Source organism: Akebia trifoliata, chromosome 10 (assembly GCF_017979445.1).
Source record: "Akebia trifoliata isolate Shusen 1 chromosome 10, ASM1797944v1, whole genome shotgun sequence".
Classification (NCBI taxonomy): Eukaryota; Viridiplantae; Streptophyta; class Magnoliopsida; order Ranunculales; family Lardizabalaceae; genus Akebia; species Akebia trifoliata.
Genome location: NC_141384.1, coordinates 7,802,394 through 7,824,161, shown reverse-complemented (window position 1 = coordinate 7,824,161; position 21,768 = coordinate 7,802,394). Strand labels below are relative to the sequence as shown.

Here is a 21,768-nt window from a genome sequence, read left to right as displayed (position 1 = left end):
ATCTAGTTGTTGGGTTGGATCAGATTGAATGATAGGAAATGTTATAGTTGCTCTAAGAGGTGGTGGGATTGAAATTCTATTCCTTTTTATGAAAATGACCTTGATAATAGTGAGGTTAAATGTAAAAGTGGGGGCATTTCTTATCTTCAAAATTTTGATTTTAAAAAACCACCTATTCGGCATTCTCTCGTTATAATAGTTACAAAAAGATCAAAATAAAAAAATAGAGTGGCTTCCTTCTATGATTTTAGAAGCGAAATAAAGGATTGGATTGTATCGGTACCAATGCCAGGATCGGCCAAGTCTTCAAAAACTAGTGAGTTTTTCAGAAAATCACAATGGAAAACTAATCAAAAATCTGAAAAATTAAATAAGAGCTATCCAAGTTGAGGCAAGAAATTTTTAACTGTAATGGAGTATTCACTCCCTATTCTAATATTAATTTAAGAATGCAACAGGCCTCCGCTGAAGTTTTTCCCATATATGAACGTAAATCTCTTGATCACAATTCGTCATCTTGTTGAATGATTGCAATTGTTCAACCCAATAGCCTGTAAAATGCACATATCCACACCCCCCCTCCCCCCACATATACACACATGGGTCAGGATCGGGGGACAACTATTTGTTACAATGTTTTTTTTAAACATCTCACTTGAATGCCGTCAGATCTTGTAAAATGGATGGTATCCGGACATTGTAAAAAATGTTGTACTAAATGGTTGTCCCCCGACCTCAACCCCATACGTATATAACAATAACAACATGACATGACACGACGCGCTGTGGCGCATCAAGAGGAAACCCCAACCCCTGCTTTAGGGACTGAGAGAATGTGTATCACCATGAACAGCTCTACTACATGATAGTTAAAAACTATATCAAGATGAACATGCAATAATGCTAGCAATAATACTGATTAAAAATTTAGAAAATTCATCTTTAATATCTTCTCTCTTAGAGTTCAAACAAATTCCATAATCAATCCTCTCTCATTTCTCTCTCTCTATATATTTCTTATGCCGATGACGTCGATTATTTTTATTGCTCATTCAATTATGTTCTTTCTTTCTTTCATTTTTTATTTATTTCAGAAATATGAGTAATTTAAGCAGCTTTAACCCCTGTTGAAAAGAGCCTTGGACCTGAGCAAGGAGAGACAGAGTAATCAAATGACTTGAGTGCACCAGACCCACATTTCTCCTTGTGTTCATCACTTAGAATCTGTTTGCATCTGCATTCCACACTACAGAAGGCCTTATCCCCTCTGTTAAAAAAGGCCCATCAAAGCCATATCAGTGAAAAATCCAACAAAGATTAAAAAGAGAGCTTCTATTACCACACCAACTTTTGCTAACACCACCCCAAGATACATATGAATTGGAGTGGCATTAGCAAAAGTTGGTGTGGTAATAGAATCTCTCTAAAAAGAAAGTAAAACTAACTAAAGATAGGGAAACCCCAATTTGAGTTTTGCCTAACTAAGACCTTTTCCCCAAATGAAAGTTTTGGAAATATTTAGAATTACTAAATTCCTAAAAGAAATCCCCAAAAGAAGAACCAAATTCTGAGATGTATACCATCAAAAATAAAAATAAAAATAAACAAATAAGTCATTCAGTTTTACTAACAGAATTTTACTTCAGAAAATAAACTCATATGGGGATTAGAGAAGAGAGAACATCATTACATATAGTTAGAGCCAAAAGACTTAAGGACATAAAAGATTAAATTTCCCATTATTGAATACTTTTAAGAAGACCCCAAATCCAAATTAAGTCACTAGTAACTAACTTTGCAAGCAACGCGATACAGAGGACTCCAATTCTTACTTGATGAAACTTGAAATGTCAACTATAAGTAGAATTATTTAGAACTGAAAGTGTCATATGGTGCATATGAAATAACTTCTAGAATTATTTAGAAATAAGTAATGCTAGCCACTGATGTTGACCTGTGAACGGGTGCTTGTTAACATCTCCAGTTGTCGATGGTGACAAACATCCAATTACAATGCGTGCGTGGCTGGAATTCTTTATAGCTAATTTTCGAGGATTAATCATGGAAAATCAGATTCCCAACACAATAAGTTCTATATGATTTTTTTTTTTCCTTTGGAAAGCATTTTATGGGGAAAAAACAACAACAACAATAACAAAGTGCCAGGGATCATGTGCTCCTCGTGTACGTTAGGTAACTTACCAAAAATGCTAAATTTTGAAGGAATGCCAATTAGTAATTGGAAGCAAAATTATGGATAGAAATACTGGAAAAATAAGACTGCCAAAGCAACTAGAACTTTGAGGATGAGTAAAGTCTAGAACTAATGTACAAAGCAGCTATGATTACATATGCTTTATGTTTTCTTAAGAGAAATTCAGAATCTGAATCTTCCCAATGATGAAAAAATACGATTAAACAAGGACTAAATCGGATGCTCAATCATAAATTAGTGTGGGAAACACTAACTTTCTTCCACTCTGCATAGAGTGCAGACTTCCGAAAACCCCAAGAACAAATTGAACTATCACAAAAACAAAAGGAAGTTTTATGAAAACGGATAGGAAACCTTCAGAAATTTCTTGTTAAGGATACCTTTCTAACATGTTTATGAACAGAGATATCGTAAATTACTTAGCTTTGAATGGGTAAGCAGTAGGCCTTTTACAAACCCATTGAAGCTTTAGCTCTGAGGCGAGGCACAAACCTCGGATGCTTCGAGGCAGGATTATTAGAATTCAGTCGATCAAATAAGAATTTGTCAAAATAGACAATTAGTAACCAAATTTTTTTTCAAGCCATTTAAATTCCATAAATACCTATAAAAGGAGAAATCTTGCTTGGATCAACATCCACATATGAAGACCAAAATAAGTTCACAAGCAGATCAATTACCAAAATTATATTCATCAAATGTAGCACATTCTTCTAAGAACTCTAAATTTATTAGCAAATCTAAAATTACATAAATAAAGACATGATCCATCCAAAATACCAGTTTACTAATCACTCAAGAAATAAAACTTTCCAAGGAGACTAAGCAAATACAGTAAAAACGAAACTATAAAAAAAAATACATATATAAACTTAAATCAACCAAAGACCCAGATTCAGAAATACCCATATGAATCTGAATTCATTAAACCAAAAAACTCAAACATTTGTCAAAAATATAAATAGTTCATAAAAAAGTAGGAAAATTTGTCACAAAAAATAAAAAGTTTTTTTTTTTTAATCTTTTGTACCTGTACATGAAAATGTCCAACCCATGAAGCTTCTTTCTACAAAGATAACAGGAGCTCAAGAAATCTGCAGCTTGAAACAAAGTTGGGGCTTGTGGGGATGCGAAGAATATTTCAGAATCTGCAAAATAATTACCATTAATGCCATCTGTTTCATCGACGTATTCTCTTTTTCCAAAATGAGAAATCACACATGTATAGCTCTCAGACATCTCCATTTCATCTTTCTCCAAAATGGGTTCTTTAAATCTAGTTACTGATTTAGCTGAAACTATTGGGATTGGCTCTGATCTTGCTGAAACCGCTATTTTAACAGCTTTGCTAGTGTTAGGGGAGATAAAAGCTTCATGGGAATCGTTAATTTCGTTCATGGCAGCCACAATTCCAAGCCCAACAACTCCTCCTTCGAAATTTCTAGAAAATTTGGTCGAATTCTGAGATTTAGACACATTATCTGAGTAAAAAGAGTCTGATAAATTGATGAAATGGGAGAGACGGATCGAGGGCATCTTCTTTGTCGAGTAATCTGACATGATAGTCGAGATTTCTTTGATGGGTGTCTTTCAATTTTCTTGCTTAGCAAGAAAATTGAGTTTTTAATGAAATTCTCCTGAATTTATTAGAGGATTTTCAATGCTTGTTTCAGTGGAGAAGAGCTTCTAAACTTATGGAATCTGTAATTAAATTCAAATAAATGAGAGAGAGAGAGAGAGAGACCGACACCTGGATTTCAATTTTCAAGAGAATATATAAGAGAGATTCTACTGCCACATCAACTTCTACTAAAAACACCCCAAAATGTGAATTGGTGTGCTGTTAGCAAAAGTTGGCATGGCAGTAGAATCTCTCATATGTATAAAAGCATCTGAAATTGAGTTCTAATTTTTTAAATTAAAATTTTGATATATTTAAGTTAACAGCTAATTTTATCTGTCCTAAACTCTTCTATAATTATTATTAACAAAAAAATTACAGAAAATATAAATATATAATGATGATATATTTAATTTGAAAGCTAATTTTATCTGTCCTAATTTCTTGTTTAATTACAATTAGCAAAGGAATTAGATGAGCTAAAAATTAAACATTATTTCATTTATATGGTGCTTCATGTCTTCTACACTAAAGTTTACAATGGATGATGCATTTTAATATTTATAACAATCACTATTTATAAAGTTATTTCTATTTAGAAAAAAAATTACAATTTATCTAAATTTAGGGGTCCTTATTTATCAATATTGTTTTTAAAATAACAGATTATTTATTTTACTTTGTTTAATATTGAATTTTTTTATCTTAAAACACATTCAAAATATCTTTTTTAATATAAGTGTAATAACTCTTTCTGTGATTTGATTAAGAATGTGGATGTGCAAATTATTCTATTTGTAGATAAAGTGTCACTTATATTCAAGAGTGGGCCATCAATGTTTATTATTTACAGATGATCCACCATTGTTTGATTAGTTTAGAATTAACACAAAATTAAAATTTTGTAGAGTTATTTTAGAACCTAAAGAATTTAGGGTAGGTATAACCAAAATAGAGTATATGAAGTGCGATTTAATTTAGTAAGGAAACATACAAAAATGAATGATGATCACAAAAACTGCATATCCAGAAGATTAATAACACTAAAGTGACCTTAGGATTGTACGTCATATCTTACTTTCTTGACATGAAAGTGTGTATAAATCATAGATGCTTTTTTCACTCGTATCTATATATGAATTATAGATGTTTTTATCGAGATACGAGTATGAGTAAAAAAGCATCTATGGTTCTTATACATTTCCACATCAGGAAAGTGAGATATGGGGTACAATCTTGAAGTCACTCCAGCATGACTCGTCTAGAAAACTTGTGGGATATAAGGAAAGTTACTATAAAGTGGGGAAGGACTCTAGGTCTATATATAATAAAGCTTTTTCATTCATTTAATACTTTCTACTATTCCAGTTAATGTAAGAATTGGAATTTAACTTTACACATTGGAGTATCTTTAATAAATACCATGCTAAAACTTATAACACGAGATTAGAGAAGGGTTGATATAGTTATAAATCTCAATGTGTAAGCTAACGGAATTAACCCTGATAAACACCAATTAGATTGATTATGCTTTGATTCTTCAAAATGTTGACCCTACAAATAAACAATAATTTTGTGGACACAACATAGCGAAGACAATGATCCCTGAGGTCTATGAGTTGAAAGAAGAGTGACCAAATGTGAAGAATTTTTTTTTTTGGGAATCAAGGTTGACGAAAATATGAAAATGCCCGATTTAAGAAGACCTAACTTAAACAAAATTAGTTCTATAAAGAAAAACAAAAGTAATAATTGGAAATTTCTTAAGAACTTTAATGACTCACTTGCTAAAGTTTTATATTTATTTAATCTTTCATGTTGTCCAAGACCACATGTAATTAATTTAATAATATAATAAAATAGAAATTCTTCCTTAAAAACAATTTAGTTATTTAAAATTATCATGTGACCCTACAATGAATCAAAAGCTTCTCACACTATTATTGTGGCACTTTAAGACATAAGCGAAGCACTTTCCTTATTAACATAATAAGATTTTAAGGCTTGCTAAGGGTAATTATGCTCAATTGTATTGCTAAATCAACAATCTAACATCACAGTCTTATGAGATTCATTACAACCCTCTAAATTTCATTGAAAAGCTGAAAGATAAAAATAATTTCTTCTCTGTTTGATCTAAAATTTTGAAAATGAACGGTATTGATCCGGTGAAAAATAATTTTTTTTTCAAATTTTTTTTTCTTTTAATATTCATATAATTTTATCCTCTACAAATCCTGAAGCATCAGATCATGTTTAAAGGTGAACTCACCAACCCTTACTTAAGGTGAAATCCTTATTAATTAAGTAAGGTTAGTCGGACTCAAGACATAAAGATAAATGGAATTTTTCTTTTTTTTTTTTCTCTTTTTTTGTCAACCAATCATTTAATTTAATTTTTTAAATTTTTTTAAAAGACAGAGAAATGAAAGCTGCAGACCATTGGACTTCAAAACCACCGTACAAAACGGGCGGTGCGAAACATTTTATTTGGTAGACAAAAATGTCTATATCATTATTTACAATGACATCAATGTCTTCTGCATAAAGAATGGGCAGACTATTAAGATTACCAAAGTACCCTGCCACAGGGACACTAAGACTAATTGCAAATTTATAATGTGCCAATTGAATGGAAATAATTCATTGTGGACTATCAAAAGATTAATTTGCAAACCCAATGATTTATTGGACTTTTTATTTGGACCCACCCGGGAAAATTAATTGATATAGCATTTGAAATAATAGAAAGAGTCATGTGGGCGGGGGACATTATTGACATGGATGTGTGTCAGATCCATAGATACTTGTCATCGAGATACGAGTGAGAAGCATCTCGATACAAGTGAGAAACATTTTATGGTTCTGTGCAGACCAATGTCCCCCACGATGTCGATTTTAATGTTACTTCAGCATTTTCTGAATAGAAATGTGAAAATACAACATATTTTCTTTAAAAAGTTGTTTCTATGTATAAAAGAGAACAAATTAAGAAGACTTTCTACTATATTTGTGTTTTCCTTTTTCCAAATACTATTTTCAATCTCTATTAAATTAATTTTTTAACTTCTCTTTAGAATAAGTTATCATTGATGAAGAGAATATTTAATTTAATTTAATTTTTTCTGTTACCTTATATATATATTTTAATCAAATGAGAGCTTATATTATTGTATTTTTTTTGATGTATGAATTGTTCATGGGATAATATGATAATTCAACTTAGTAAGATTTATTTTAAATGTCTTACCTTTTAGATGTTGTGGATGATAAAATTTGACAATGATAGGAATCCGGATATACTAGGATAGGAATGGGTCTTAAGGAGACATTCTCATATGGTAAGGGGTCGACACCAAAGGTAAGAATTCACTCAATTGGCAAACAGATTGCTATCTTTGAAAATAAGATCAAATCCCGAAAAAATAGAATATGGGAGATGTTAGCTATTCTATCTTGAGAAGGATTTTCATAAGCTTAAATTAAGAAAGAAAGGGAATCTCGATTGGGATAGATTTCTAAATTGTTCAAATTGCCTTATTTGGCTAAAGATCAATTAGGTAATTGGATCTGGATAGAATTCTCCTTTTATTTTTTTTACGAGGGATATGATTTTCCTAATTGTTATATAAAGAAAGGTTCTATCAAAGGAAAAAAAATGTGTAAATTATATACCCTAAACTCTACTAAATTTTTTCTATAAACTTACTTGGATGTTCAAACATTTGTTGTAGACGACCCTAGAAGCACTTGAGGATCACCCAATTAGATCAAGGTTCCATATAATTGATAAAAAAAAATAACTTATATATAAGAAAAAATTACCATCCAACGTGTTTTGTAAATTGGGGTTAGAAGTTTCGGAATGGATTGTTCATATACATGGGCTTTAAATTTTTTTTGAAGGTTTGAGCTCGTTTACATGGGTATAGGAGTCGTTACTATTCAATTAAAATGTGGATAGGCACTATAAAAAGATTTTAAAATTCAGTTTTTCTTAGTTTATAGTAACTCATATATCCAAAAGAAAAAGAGAAAAAGTCTACCAAGAGAACTAATGTAAGGAGGTTCAGTTGAAGGACAAAGAAGGTGTTAGACACCTTGTCCCTTTCATCAAAAGATGGTTACCATAAATTGACCACTGGTGAGATTAGAAATCATAGTTGGGTTGTGAAACTAGAGGGTCTTATAGAGAAGATTTAGGAAAAATCAACTACAGTATAATTTTGTAAAACGGAGAAAATAAGTTATTGTGCCAGCTAAAAATGAAAGGAGGTACTTGTTGGAAACTTTTATGAGCGTGGGATTTTTGTGGAAATTCACTTGGATTCTACCGTTTTGAATAATCAAGCATTTTTAAAAGTTTATGTGCCCACTTGGGAGCATCTTTTTATTAGTTTAGTCCTTAGGAAGAATTCATGAATTGGATACTGCCATAGATAGGCTAGGGACCTCTTATCCCTGATTTTGTGTCTTTTTAGGATTGTTTTTGTTGGTTAGGGGAATTTAGATATTGATCCATAAGAGATCCACATCTTTGCTTATTGCCTTTTAGAGTAGGGGATGTGCAAATGTGTATGCATGGGTGGGTTTACAATGAGAAAATTACCTCTAGGAGGTTTTACTCTCTCACTCTTACACCATGGAAATAAAAGAAAATATTACAATTAAAATTTTAAATTGCATAAACTAAACAATATTTACTAAAATCTAAAATGCTTTCAAGGAGCTTATTAAGGACTTCTTGGGGGAGATTACCTAACAAAGAGGGATTACTTTAACCCCAAGCCTTAAATTAGCAACTATACTAATCTACATTACTTGAAAATAAAAGAATATGAAAATAAACGTACTTGAATACGTAAAAAAAAAGATTATATAGACATGGGGAGTGAAATGGGGATTACATGATGAAACTAAATAATAATCCTTCTTGCCCACCTTAGTTTCTTCTTCTTTCTTTCTCTTCTTCTTAGTCTAGGCTTCTTGGAAAAGTAATATGAGACTTGGACAGAGTTTTGGGAGGATAGAGAACTTTGAGGAGACAAATAGAATTTTGGATCACTTGGGCTCATCTTCCTTTGTCTTAGATAGGTCTCCTATTTATAAGATTTTGGAAGACCCTTGGAAATAGATTTGTCCTAAATCCTAGAACTTCAATATTCTCTTTTTTTGGGGGGTAAACTTCAATATTCTCATTAAAACATCAATGAAAAACACATAATACCCCTCATTACCTAGGTCTTGATGACATTTAACACCTCTATGAGTCTAATCAATCTTTATGATCAAATGATAGATTGGTAAAAACCCTCTAATTTCTAAAGAATTCTATGGAAAGATTAAAAGGGTCTAAGGGCCCTGGTTTTGGGTCAAATCTTAAAGAACTAGGCTAAATGACATGTAAATATGTGATATGATTTTAGACTTTCTAGACATTCAGCCTAGTTAGCTCTTTAACCATCTCGGAATAATCTAGTCTTTGCTCGCAAGTTTTAGAGGATTATATAAGTTGGATAAAATTATCAAAATCTCTGGAGTTAAGTTAATTTACATTGAACTCTCTTGAGTTGAGGCTAAGGTTAATGGGCAAAAAAGTAAAACACTTATATTTAAGCTAAACATGATGAGGTTAGAGAGGTAATAATACTCACGTGAGGACCAACACTTGGTTGTTTGAAGAATTGGATAATTATTAAAAAATCAAAACAAAGGAATTATTAAAGGGTTAAAGAGAGTGTAGACACCCCAATTTGAACGACTTCAACTCGAAAAGACCCAAAAAAACAATTTTATAGCAAAATTCGTCAATGGGCCTCAAGAAGCCCAAATCACCGAAACGTGGCATTTTGATCAAATCAAAGGTCCCTAAGACCACAAAAGGTCCAATGGACCCACAATAAGACTTGGCATATCCCCTACCTTCCTCATCTCTCACCGCTCCATTCTCAAAACCGAAAATACCCCAAGCCTTCTTAAAACCCACTAACCCTCAATTCCCCAAAATTATTTCCCACCTCACCCAACTTAGCCTAACCCTAACCTCATACAATCCAAATCCTAAAACTCACTTACCTTCAAAACCCCATCCTAAAATAAACCTTAACCTAATTCATCCCACAACTGCCAACTCACATCACAACCAACACCTCCTTTCATCATTCACCTTCAACCCATTCTCACAAACCATCTCCATACCTCTTCCCTTCAATCAACTCACCTAAACGCTCAATCTCCATAACCTTTTTGACACTTGTCACCATCTCTTTCACCCTTCCAAAACCTAATCACCTAATTCCTTATACAACATATTTTCTTAATCATACCCTAACACTCAATCTCATTCTTTCAACCAAACACCATATCATTTCGCCTCACCAAATACTCAATCCAAATGGGTTGGGGAGGATTTAAACCATTTGGATAAAAAACTATCCATTTACCCCTATTCCACAAATATCATCATCTCAACTTTAAATTTCACACCCATTACTTTCAAACCCCATGCCATTATCTATTTTTTACTTTTTCATTCCATCCTACCCTCAAAAGTAACCTTCCATCCCTATAAATACCCGTCCTTACTTCCTAAAAATGGGTACCAAGTCTAAGACTAAGAAATCTTCCCTCAACTCTCTTTTGCTCCATTATCATATGCTAACATTATCTTAAAAAAATATTCTCCTAATTCTGTTAAAGACTCAAGAAAGCATAGAAGAAGGAATGAAAAAAAGAACAAATTAAATCCTCAAAGGGTTAAAGGAAAACATATTTCTTCATCTCTCTCTCTCTCTCTTTCTTTCCCTTCTCCATATTCCTCTTCTACTTTTCCCTTCACCTATTTAATTTTTCTTTTAGAAAGACTTAGGATGTGATGCTCCCCTCTCCTATCTCTAGTAGATCGGACTTTGGATTGATTGAAAGTATAGGAGTTGTAACCACCTTTAAAAGAAAATCATTTTAGACTTTCCAATGCAGTTTGATGCAATCGACATTCGGGTCTTTCTCAAACCATGAAAACAGACAAGCAAACATTAGCCAATACTTCTATAAAAAAAATGTTGTTTAAATGCCAAATTTATCTAAGGATCATCTCTTTTAATGATATGATCCTTATAATCTGAGCTGATAACAAATCATTTCCTAAGGTACTAGTTGTTAAACACACAACACTTTTATTTTTTTATTTCATTTTGTTCGAAAATGATCGAGTTCTTTTTGGGGTTACTATCAATTGGTGGAGAGAAAGGGTTGCTTAACACCTTCCCCTTTCTCTAATTGAGCCATATACCTAGATCTTGGGTGGATCAATATCTTATCCATACGAGAGTCACTAAACACAAAAAATAACACTTTTTTAAAAATGTACATCAAGTGACCATTCACACTTTTTTACAAAAATGAATAGTGGCGACTCCAAACCTTCGTAGAAGTGATATTTGAAAATCGAAAATCACGCATTTACACAGAGGATAAAAGAATAAAAATTAAGGATCGTTAGAGCAAAATCACTAAGAAAAAGGATTAGGGAGTCATTTCCTTTAAAGAAATTTGAGCACATAAGGGCTTGTAATTGCTAAACAGAATTGGCTTGGAATGAGTCTTGGTCTTTTCAAAATTATACCTAGTTGAAGGTAAGGTTTATACTGTGCAAATTTTAACTCTGGTCAAAGGTAAGGTTCAACCAAGTCAAAAGTATGGCCTGGCCCAGGATCACCCTTTGTTGGGCTTAAAATCCTTTACTTAAAAAAGGGCCACTGGGCCTTGTGGCTGCTCAACTAATGGCCATTAAAGCTTTGGGAAAAATACATTGGGTCAAACCCATTTTCAAAATGTTTTGATGCTCTCAGGCTCGACCTAAATAAAATAGGGTGTCTACAACTGCCCCTATTTGAGAGAGTTTTGTGCAACGAATCATAAAGACGTAGATTCAAACTCCTTTTTGTTTGGTAAAGCTCAAGCCTATTTACTTGCTCGCCTTTTACTTTTAGTAAGCTCAAATTGAATTTGTTAAACAAAGAAACAATCTTGTCATACTCGAAGTTTGATAAATAAAATTCTAGGTTTCTTGGCTAGATTTATGGTTCTCAAAGCTTTAAAAAAATAAGTTTCTTGGAACAATGTAGAACTCTTGAAATTGTTTTATAAAAAAAAATGATTTGAAAGTATAAATTTGAATTTGTGTTCATTTCAATAAAATTTGACTTTGCATTTAAAGTTAAATAAACTTTCCAAGACTAGGTTTAACTTAAGTATTTTTCTGATGATTGAATATCCACGGATAGATTTTAGGCAATGAGAATTTGTTCGAATAACATGAAATCTTGTTCTTCCCATCTTTTAACTTTTGCTCTTTTTTGTATTTTGACTTTTAGCTTTTCTTTCAAATTTTCTTTTTCTTTTCAATTTTCTTTTTTTTGTATTTCCTTCTTTTTTTTTTCAAATACATCCATTGGGAATTTTTTTTTCTTTTTGGGTTTATCCACAGGAAATGATATTTTTCATATATCCTATTTTGCTCACTTGTCTCCCTTTTTTGTGGTTCTTGATGAATGCAATGTGCCTGCAAGAATAGTTAATTGAAAATTAGGAAGTTTCATTATGTATTAAGTAAGACTAATTTGCATGATTTTATTATGATCATTAATAAAAAATTGTTCCACTGGATAACACAATTATTATTTTTTATTTTTTGAAATGAGTACTTATAGATTTACCCCCAAAATGGGGTGCAGTCAATAGGGATATGATTTGTTTTTTAATAAATGTTGTCAGATTTGACCCACAAGGTAGAGGTGTACTCCATGAGGAAGAAAAATCAACTTATTTTTATGAAAAAGGTTTGGGGGATACCACTAGTGTCTTGGTAAACCAATGGAGTTTGTTCTAGTGTATATGCAAGCCTATTATGAAGAGCCTCTCAGACATATCGTAACACTCTCTGACTGTGATGGTTAGAAAAAATAAAATAAAATAAGTGATCTTCACAAGCTTTGAGTCTGATAAGGATGATATTGAAGTGACCGCACAAGTGGGGTCAATCCTTAGAGATTGTAATGAACCTAAAATATGTAAGAATTAATCGCATGCAGGGCCTTTGCCTATGAAGAATATTGAAATGACCCACGAGTGTCGATTTTTGGAGGTTCTAACAAACCTAAAATTGATAAGAATTGATCACATACACAGTCTATGCCGATGAGAAATATTAAAGTGACCCATGAATGGGGTCAATCTTTAGAGGTTCTAAAAACCTAAAATAGGTGAGAATTGATCATACTAGGTTTCCTAAGTATCCTAAAATTCTAAGGAAATGAGAGTGGATGTCTATCCTAATATTCAACGTGGAAGGCTTTTTATCCCCTTTGAGTTGAAATGTAATCTACGATAATTTGTTATTTAGACTCATGGATTCAAGTTGAATGGGAGATAGATGAACATTTCTAAACTTATAGACAAGCTTAGGTGTAACAACATGAAATTTATTATGTATACTGAGTAATTAGGTCAATTTTGTTGACATGCTTTCCTATTTAATTTAGAATAAAAATATTAAAATAAATTGTAATATTGTCGATCTAAAATAAGGATTTGCTAGAAGGAGAATTTGAAAAATGAAATATACAATTTGGGAGACTTATCGTGATTGTAATCGAAGAATTAGAATATTTAGTAAAAGTAGATAAAACTCAAAATTTTATATGAAACTTTTTTGGTTAAACGAACGTAAATTAAGTTCAAAAATCATCGAAAAACATAGTTAGACTATCAACATGCTTAAATACAAGTTTAATATGATAAGTTATGAAAATATTAATTTTATTATGATAATTTAGAGTATAAGGGGTACTTGGTCAATAGAGAAAAGTCGGTCAAGAATTTCAAAAATTCGAGATACATAGTTTGAATTGGTTTAATGTAATGAACATAATGAAGAAAAGAAACATATATGAAAAAAGTATTATTTAATTATTATTTTAATATTATTAAAATATTAAAATAATTTATTTTTATAAAAATTGAGTTTAAGTGTAATTATTTATATAAGAGACTTTTTAGAATACTTGGAAAGATCTTCACACTTACAAATTTATTTTAATTTATTTCAGATGAATTTTGAAATATATAATTTTGTTGTCCATTAAAGAGATAATGAATGTTTATACGATTAATTGGTAGCTCTTTTCGAAAGCAATCAATTAATTTAGAATAATAGTAGTTTGATATTCTATCCAGTAGTATGGGATATCACTTGAAAATACCATTGTACCTACTATTCGAGAAATTCATATATTATTTTTATTGGAAAATAACAAATTGTACTGTAAAGATAGTTTGTAAATGATTAGATTGATTGAGGATACATGCATATCATAGAGGTATGATGAAGCTGACTTGTCAAATGATCATTTACAGTTTATAGTAGTCAAATGATTAATCTTCATTAAGGATCAACGACCAACTTAGCTGGAAAACATGGTCAACCAATTATGGTAAATTGCTAGACCAATTATAAAATTAAGAACTAACGGTGAGTTTAACACTAGTTAAGTACTGGAACATCGATATATAGATCGGTACTTTTGTATCGGTCATGTCCCTCGTCATTCTGATCAAATACACCATCAGTATTGATATTCTTATGATATGTTTATGATTATTTTATTTTATTATGAGACGGAGATATTTCATTACTGTTTTATTAATAATTAACATGTTTCCAGTTTTATTCGTTTTATTTATTTATTTAAAAATCTGCATTATTTATAATAGTTTATCTTATTTAATCAATCATGTTAGGACTATTAATTTGAAATGTGAATTAATTATTAGGTAACTTCATTGTTACTCATCTACCAACAAAACATTACAGATGTCCCAATGAAAGTCCCTCAACATTTTTTACTGAATAATAAAAATTATGAATAGATAAATGAGACATTTTTAGGGAATAGGGAGTCGTCACCTTGTTTAGGTTTAGGAACTATAAATAACTCCAAAAATGGATCGGATTGATCCACTAGGGGTAAGAGGTTAAATTACGGATTTCGAAAGGTATTAGACACCGAACCCACCTGAACGAGGTGATCGACCTTTATTATGATCCAACAAAATCCTAAGGTCAAATGGGCAAAAACTAAAATCAAGTTAGGATCCAATCATTGTCATTGTAGACACGGGATTTCGTTATTACGACGGCCACATCTACTATGATTTGGAGTCGCCACCATTCATATTGTAAGTGGGTGTGAATGGTCACCCGATGTGCATTTTTGAAAAAGTGACATTTTGGCATTTTAGTGACTCACGTGGATAAGGTACGGATCAAACCTTAAGATCCGGGGTAAGCGAGACCGGTTGGAGAAAAGGGAAGGTGTTAGGCATCCCAAGTCTCACATTTTTATTTTTTATTTTTTTAGATTTTTGCAATCATTAGTTTGATCAAAAATGCCACGTGTTGGCGAATCGGGCTTTTAGGCCCGTTGGTGAAATTTATCGAAAATTTGACGTTTTTTATTTGGAAGCGGAGCGGTGAATATTGGGAAGACGTAAGGTAGGCCGAGTCCTTTTGGTAGGTCTCCTAAACCATTGAGAGGTCTTAGGGGCCTCGGGTTGGTAAAAATGTCACTTTTCAATGACTTGGGCCTTTAAGGCCCGTTGGCCCATTTATTTAGAACATCGATATTTTTGGGCCCTTTCGAGAAGTGGCCCGTTCAAATTGAGGTGTCTACAGCTGCCATTCTTTGCAGGAATTGCGTGCAAAGAACTGCAAAGAATAGACTAAACCCCTATTTGTACGGGCCAGAAAAGTTCTGTACAAACACGATCTCGAATTATCGATTGTATTGAAGATTTTTGTGGAAAATGGCTGCTCAAGCACGGGGTCTGACAGAGTTTTGCCTTATTAATTCATTGATCTCGATGGCGCGGAGCTCGTGTGAGATCTTTGATTTGATAAAAATTTGATGAGTTTTGAAATTCGACTATTTCTTCGATCGTGTTTTGACAAATCGGAGTTGAGTGCAACTCGAAAGGTTTTTGAAATTCTTTTGATTTTTTTGATTTTTTTGATTTTTATTTATTATTTATTTATTTATTTTTATTATTTCCTCTTCATTGCCTTCTTTTGTTGATCTTGCTCTGTTTCTATCATAAGCTAACCCTCTCAATTCATGCATTATCCCTTGATACCTTTGATCCTTTCAATGGTGCAAGCACTGAGGTTGTTAGCAGTCGCCCCAAATCCAAGAGAGAGTTTTGCAGTTGGAACCGAATCGACCAAGATCTGGAATGCGACAGTCCATAGGGATCCACCAGACCCAACTTCAGTAATTCTACCTCTATTTACTGTTAGCCCATCGGGGAGTATAGCAAAATCAGGGGGGGGGAATGAGTGCTACACAGTCTGGGTCTCCCCCATTTTGAACCACGTTCATTGCAACAATATCAACAGGAGCATAGATTACAAAAGAGCCCGTTGCATCGGTGCTACTCTCTTGTAATAACAACATGTTGTTCTGACTGGAATTTGGAGTATTAACTCGCAGTAGAGAAGCACAGTTACCAGGATCTCTACCATTAGCAATATGTGCCATTTCTTGAACAGCACCGCCATTAGAAAGAATGTCCCACTCACTTTTAAAGTTCTCATCGCGAAGGAAATTGAAAACTCTCTTTGGTGGACTGGAAGCCAGAAGAAGTAGCTGCACTTAGCACAATACCAGAGGCATGCCGGGATCATCCATGTTTTTTTCCAATCATGGCCCTTACATCTTCAGCGCCACTTCCCGATAATGTTGTCCATGTGTGAGCAGTAGAAGCACTTACACCAGAACAAAAACTCATCACCCTTCTCTCAGCTAACTTCAACATACTCTCTTTCGCCCTTCTTGACTTGTGATCATACCAACATCTACAGCGGGCATGTTACTAGCCATAACACTTGCAAGGCGTTCACATTGTCGATCTAGGGTAGCAACCCAATGCTTTGCATCAAACCCAAGGCTGGAGTTAATCAGTATTTTATATATACTATGAACTGCTTTATCATCCACTTCTACGTGTTCGACCCATATAACCTTGGAGTAACCATTTGACATTTCTTGGATTTAAACAACCTGATGGCCCTTTTCGACATCTCGATATCGGGTTAGGACGCAAATGATCTGATGAAACATCGACCACCACCCAAATTCCCTCAGCATGTTGTTTACAATACCTTACAAAGAAACTCTCGAGTCGGAACAAGAGGTGAAGGGACTTGAAATTCTGTTGTTATCACTTGGAGGGCTCCATTGTAGTTTTCTGCTACGCCTATTGATACGACTTCAAGAGTTGTTGCTTTTGAAACAATGTCAGAAAACACGGTGGACCACTGATTCAGATCCATAAGGATCTCAACAAGGTTAATGTGATTCATGATAACAACGGCAGTTTCTCGAGAAGCTTCTGATTTCAATCCACATAGTTTTGGTCCAATTCCCCTCGGGAATGTTTGTATGTACTCATCTTCACTTAGAATCTCATAAGCATCGTTAAGGCCACGCATCCATAAGAGTTTCCCTAGTTAGGTCATTCTTATAAACTCTTCCATTGCTGCAACTGTAAGTTCGATGATCAATGATTTATCTACCTCAGTAGGCCCGGAGAGTGATCTTAGGAGGGGCTTGCCTACGGTCCCTTCTTCGATGCCTTCGCGTCTTGTCTAGTGAGTCGTGATGATGAGTCAGGCTGAAAAATTGATGATGAGTCGGGCTGCCTGAATCCGTGCTTTGTAGGAACGCCTTGACTCTTTTTACAAAATGTTGAAAGATTAATGCAAAGAAAATAGGTTTTGTACTTACTTGGCCTCAGGTGTATCTAATGCTTTGAAAACTCGAAGTTTGAATAAGTCCTAGAATCTTCATCATCGGCCAAAATAGTAGTTTTTTCTTTTTTGAAATTTTATGAAATATCTTTATCAAATGAGTACGATAAATTCAAAGTTTGTAAAACCTTTGGTTGCGACGATCTTAGTGTTTTTTTGCCAATCACAGAGAATATAAACGTCAATTACTCTTTTGATTCCTTTAGAGTCGTTCCCAGTGCCCTGGTATTGGAAGACTATTTTGGGTCTCGGGATTTTGGAAAAGATTTTGCCGTTCACAGTTTATACTCTTGCGGGCCAGGAGTTGTTTTTTTTTTTTTTTTTTTTTTTTTTTTAACCTTTATTGCCCCTGATGCCAATTACGGTTTTCATCAGACCCGGTTTCCACATTTTTACGCATCGACGTCCTTTTTGGGATTTTCATCGTGCTAGTGGCTTTGATCTTGCCATAGTCTGATTCTTTTACTCATAGCGCCCTTTCAGACCATGCTTGTATTTTTCTAGATTTTTCATTACAACTCTGCTCGGAGTCTCTATGTCTTTGTGGCTTGGTGACTTAAGTTGAGCTGCAAGATCGACGACTCTACTCTTGTAGGGGTACTCTTTTTTTTTTTCGAATATCCGATCTGGATTCCCCTCTCGAGTCTTCCAACGACTGACAAGACTTTGAGGTCCGGACCAAGTTGCAAGATCATTGGTGTTGCCACTGTCGTTATGTTGCCCTAAACATTCCTGATCAAAAAGGACTTTAAGTAGGACGAAACGTTGGCTTAGGCTTATGGTAGTAGAAGGTTACAAAAAGGTTAAGGTCTGGGTCTTAGTTTATCTAAAGTGGAATAAACATGGGGTTCGTCTATTTTTGTTTCGGAAAAGTGATCTATGTCTCCTCCCAGCGTCTCTTGAACTTGTTTAGGCTGGAGATTTGGGTCGAGCCAAGATCAAGTGTTCGAGTTTTTGACTTTCTTGATTTTTTTTTTTTGTATTTTTAGCCGTTCACAGTTTATCCTCATGCGGGCCAGGAGTACTTTTGATGCTTTTGACTTTTTTCAATTTTTTTTTTCTAATCTTTTTTTGTTTTTTTTTGTTTTTTTTTTGTTTTTTTTTTTAATTTGTTGACTTACCCCAGTCTTAGGTTAAGAAATGAACGTGATGGCTCAAAAGGGTTGACTAGGGTGTGATGGTTTGTTTGGGATAACAAAAATGGCCTTTCGTCATCTAAGGGTCAGGTCTTAGGCGTAATATTTCTTAACAGTGTCAGCATTGATCGGTTGCGGGAAGACTTGTCCGTCCATTTCTATGAGAATCAGAGCTCCTCCTGTCATTACCTTCTGTACGATGAATGGTCCCTCATAGTTTGGTCTGAACTTTCCTCTGGCGTCTTCTTGAATTGGTAGAATCTTCTTTAAGACCAGGTCTCCTTGTGAGAAATGCCTAGGCTTAACTTTCTTGTTATAGGCACGAGCTATTCGTCGTTGATAGATCTGTCCATGACAAATGGCTGCAAGGCGTTTCTCTTCAATCAGATTCAGCTGATCAAACCGAGCTTGAATCCATTCAGTCTCATCTAGCTCTGTTTCTTTTAAGATTCGGAGGGAGGGAATCTCAACCTCTACGGGTAAGACTGCTTCGATTCCGTAGACCAGTGAATACGGAGTTGCCCCAGTCGAAGTTCTAAACGAAGTACGGTAGGCGTGTAGTGCAAAGGGCAACATGTCGTGCCAATCTTTGTATGTAACTGCCATCTTCTCGATTATTTTCTTGATGTTCTTGTTGGCTGCCTCGACTGCTCCATTCATCTTAGGTCTGTAGGGTACAGAGTTGTGATGAGTGATCTGGAAGTCTTCGCACATTTTGATCATGTCCTTGTTCTTGAAGTTTTTAGCATGTCAGTTACCAATCCGCTGGGAAGTCCATACCGGCAGATGATGTATTCTTGACAAACTTCAAGACATTGCTTTTGGTGACATTGGCATATGAAGCCGCTTCTACGCACTTGGTAAAGTAATCGATAGCAACAAGGATGAAACGATGCCCGTTTGCAGCTTTTGGCGAGATCTGCCCAATGACATCCATGCTCCAGAGTGAGAAGGGCCAAGGAGTGGTCATATTATGTAATTCTGAAGGTGGGGCATTGATTTTGTTGGCATATATTTGGCATAGATTGCATTTGCGGACATGCTGATAACAATCACTCTCCATTGTCGACCAATAATATCCCATCCTCATGATCTTCTTAGCAAGCATATGACCATTCATGTGAGGTCCGCAGACTCCTCCATGTACAGTCTCAATTAGTCGTTTCGCTTCTGTTTCTGCTACACACCTAAGTAAGATCTCATGGTGCGACTTCTTGTACAGAATACCGTTGCTCAAGAAAAATTGTCCTGCTAGCTTCTGAATGGTCCTTCTATCATTTGGCGTTGCGTCTGAGGGGAGTGTTCGATCTTCAAGATATGCCTTAATGTCAGAATACCATGGCTTTTCTTCAGATTCTTCTACTTCAACGGGTAAGCAATAGGCTGGCTCGTCTTGAATTCCAATCTCAATAGGGTCGATGATTAAGTCTTCCGAGATGTTGATCATAGAGGCCAGTGTAGCTAGTGCATCTGCAAACTGATTCTTAGCTCTCGGCATGTACGTCAATGAAATCCTATCGAAGCGTGAGCTTAGTTCTTCCAGATATTCGTGGTAAGGGACCAGTCTTTGCTCTCTGGTCTTCCATTCTCCAGTCGTTTGATAGACTACTAAGCTTGAATCTCCGAAAACATCGATTTCATCTACCTCGAGATCCAGTGCTGCCTTCAACCCTGCTATGCATGCTTCGTATTCAGCCTCATTGTTGGAACATTAAAATTTTAGTCTGATTGCGATTGGCACGTGGGATCCACCTGGCTTGATCAGAACTGCCCCTATTCCGTTTCCTTTCTGATTGGCTGCTCCGTCGAAGTACATTTTCCAGCCTGGTTCATCATTATCGTCTTCAACCTCAGTGATCAGTATGGCTTCATCAGGAAAGTTCGTCTTTAATGGCTCATAGTTAGGCAACGGGTGCTCGGCTAGGTGGTCGGCGATTGCTTGCCCTTTGATGACTTTTTGAGTGACATAGGTGATGTCAAACTCAGATAACAATAGTTGCCATTTTGCAGTGCGACCTGTTAATGCTGGTTTCTTGAAAAGATACTTCAGGGGGTCCATTCTAGTAATAAGCATAGTTGAGTAACTAAGCAGATAGTGGCGTAGTCGTTGAGATCCAGACTAATGCGCAGCAAGTCTTCTCAAGTGTTGAATATTTTGCTTCATACTCGGTAAATTTCTTGCTGAGATAGTAAATGGCTTGTTCTTTCCGTCCTGATTCATCGTGTTGCCCTAGCACACACTCCATTGACGTTTCTTGTACGAGATGTACATCAGCAAAGGTCGCCCTAGAGTAGGAGGGACTAGGACTGGTGGATTGAGCAGATATTGCCTAATCTTGTCGAACGCTTCCTGACAGTCCTTGTTCCATTTCTTCGGTGTGTCTTTCCTGAGTAGCTTGAAGACTGGCTCACAGATAGGCGTAAGCTGTGCAATGAAACGGCTAATATACTGTATTCTTTCCAAGAATGCCCGAACATCTCTCTCTGAAACGGGTGCTTTCATCTCGAGGATATACTTGGTTTTTGCCGGATCTATCTCGATGCCTCTTCTGCTGACGATGAAACCCAGTAGTTGCCCGATGTTGCCCCGAATACACATTTTGCAGGATTTAGCCTTAAACTGTATTTCCTCAGCCTGTCGAACAACTTCTTTAGATTTACCAGATGATCTTCTTCAATGCTGGATTTAGCAATCATGTCGTCTACGTAGACTTCCATTTCCTTGTGGATCATATCGTGGAATAGTGCGGTCATTGCCCGTTGGTAAGTCGCCCCTGCGTTCTTCAGCCCGAATGGCATGACTTTGTAGTGAAAAGTACCCCATGGCGTGATAAATGCAGTCTTTTCCTGGTCTTCTTCCGCCATTTTTATTTGGTTATAGCCTGAAAAGCCGTCCATGAACGAGAACATGCCATGCCCTGCCTGTACT

The 21,768-nt window shown here is 34.8% G+C and overlaps 1 protein-coding gene across 1 annotated transcript; it reads right to left on the bottom strand.

Annotated features, from left to right (window-relative positions):
• Window positions 1-887: 887 nt before the first annotated feature.
• On the bottom strand, window positions 888-3,970 carry LOC147393041 (FCS-Like Zinc finger 14-like). Its single transcript, XM_086456945.1, has 2 exons — window positions 3,246-3,970; window positions 888-1,267 (listed from the first exon to the last, which is right to left on the bottom strand). The coding sequence occupies exons 1-2, from the start codon at window positions 3,773-3,775 to the stop codon at window positions 1,108-1,110; spliced, it is 690 nt and encodes a 229-aa protein (XP_086313071.1). The 5' UTR covers window positions 3,776-3,970; the 3' UTR covers window positions 888-1,107.
• Between the last annotated feature and the right edge of the window lie 17,798 nt (window positions 3,971-21,768).

Bases quoted from the DNA above. Each gene is read 5' to 3' on its own strand.
- LOC147393041 (XM_086456945.1), bottom strand. From the start codon at position 3,775: ATGTCAGATTACTCGACAAAGAAGATGCCCTCGATCCGTCTCTCCCAT. The intron at 1,268-3,245 runs GTACAAAAGATT...CTTTTTTAACAG, and splicing joins TTGGACATTTTCATGTACAG to AGGGGATAAGGCCTTCTGTA.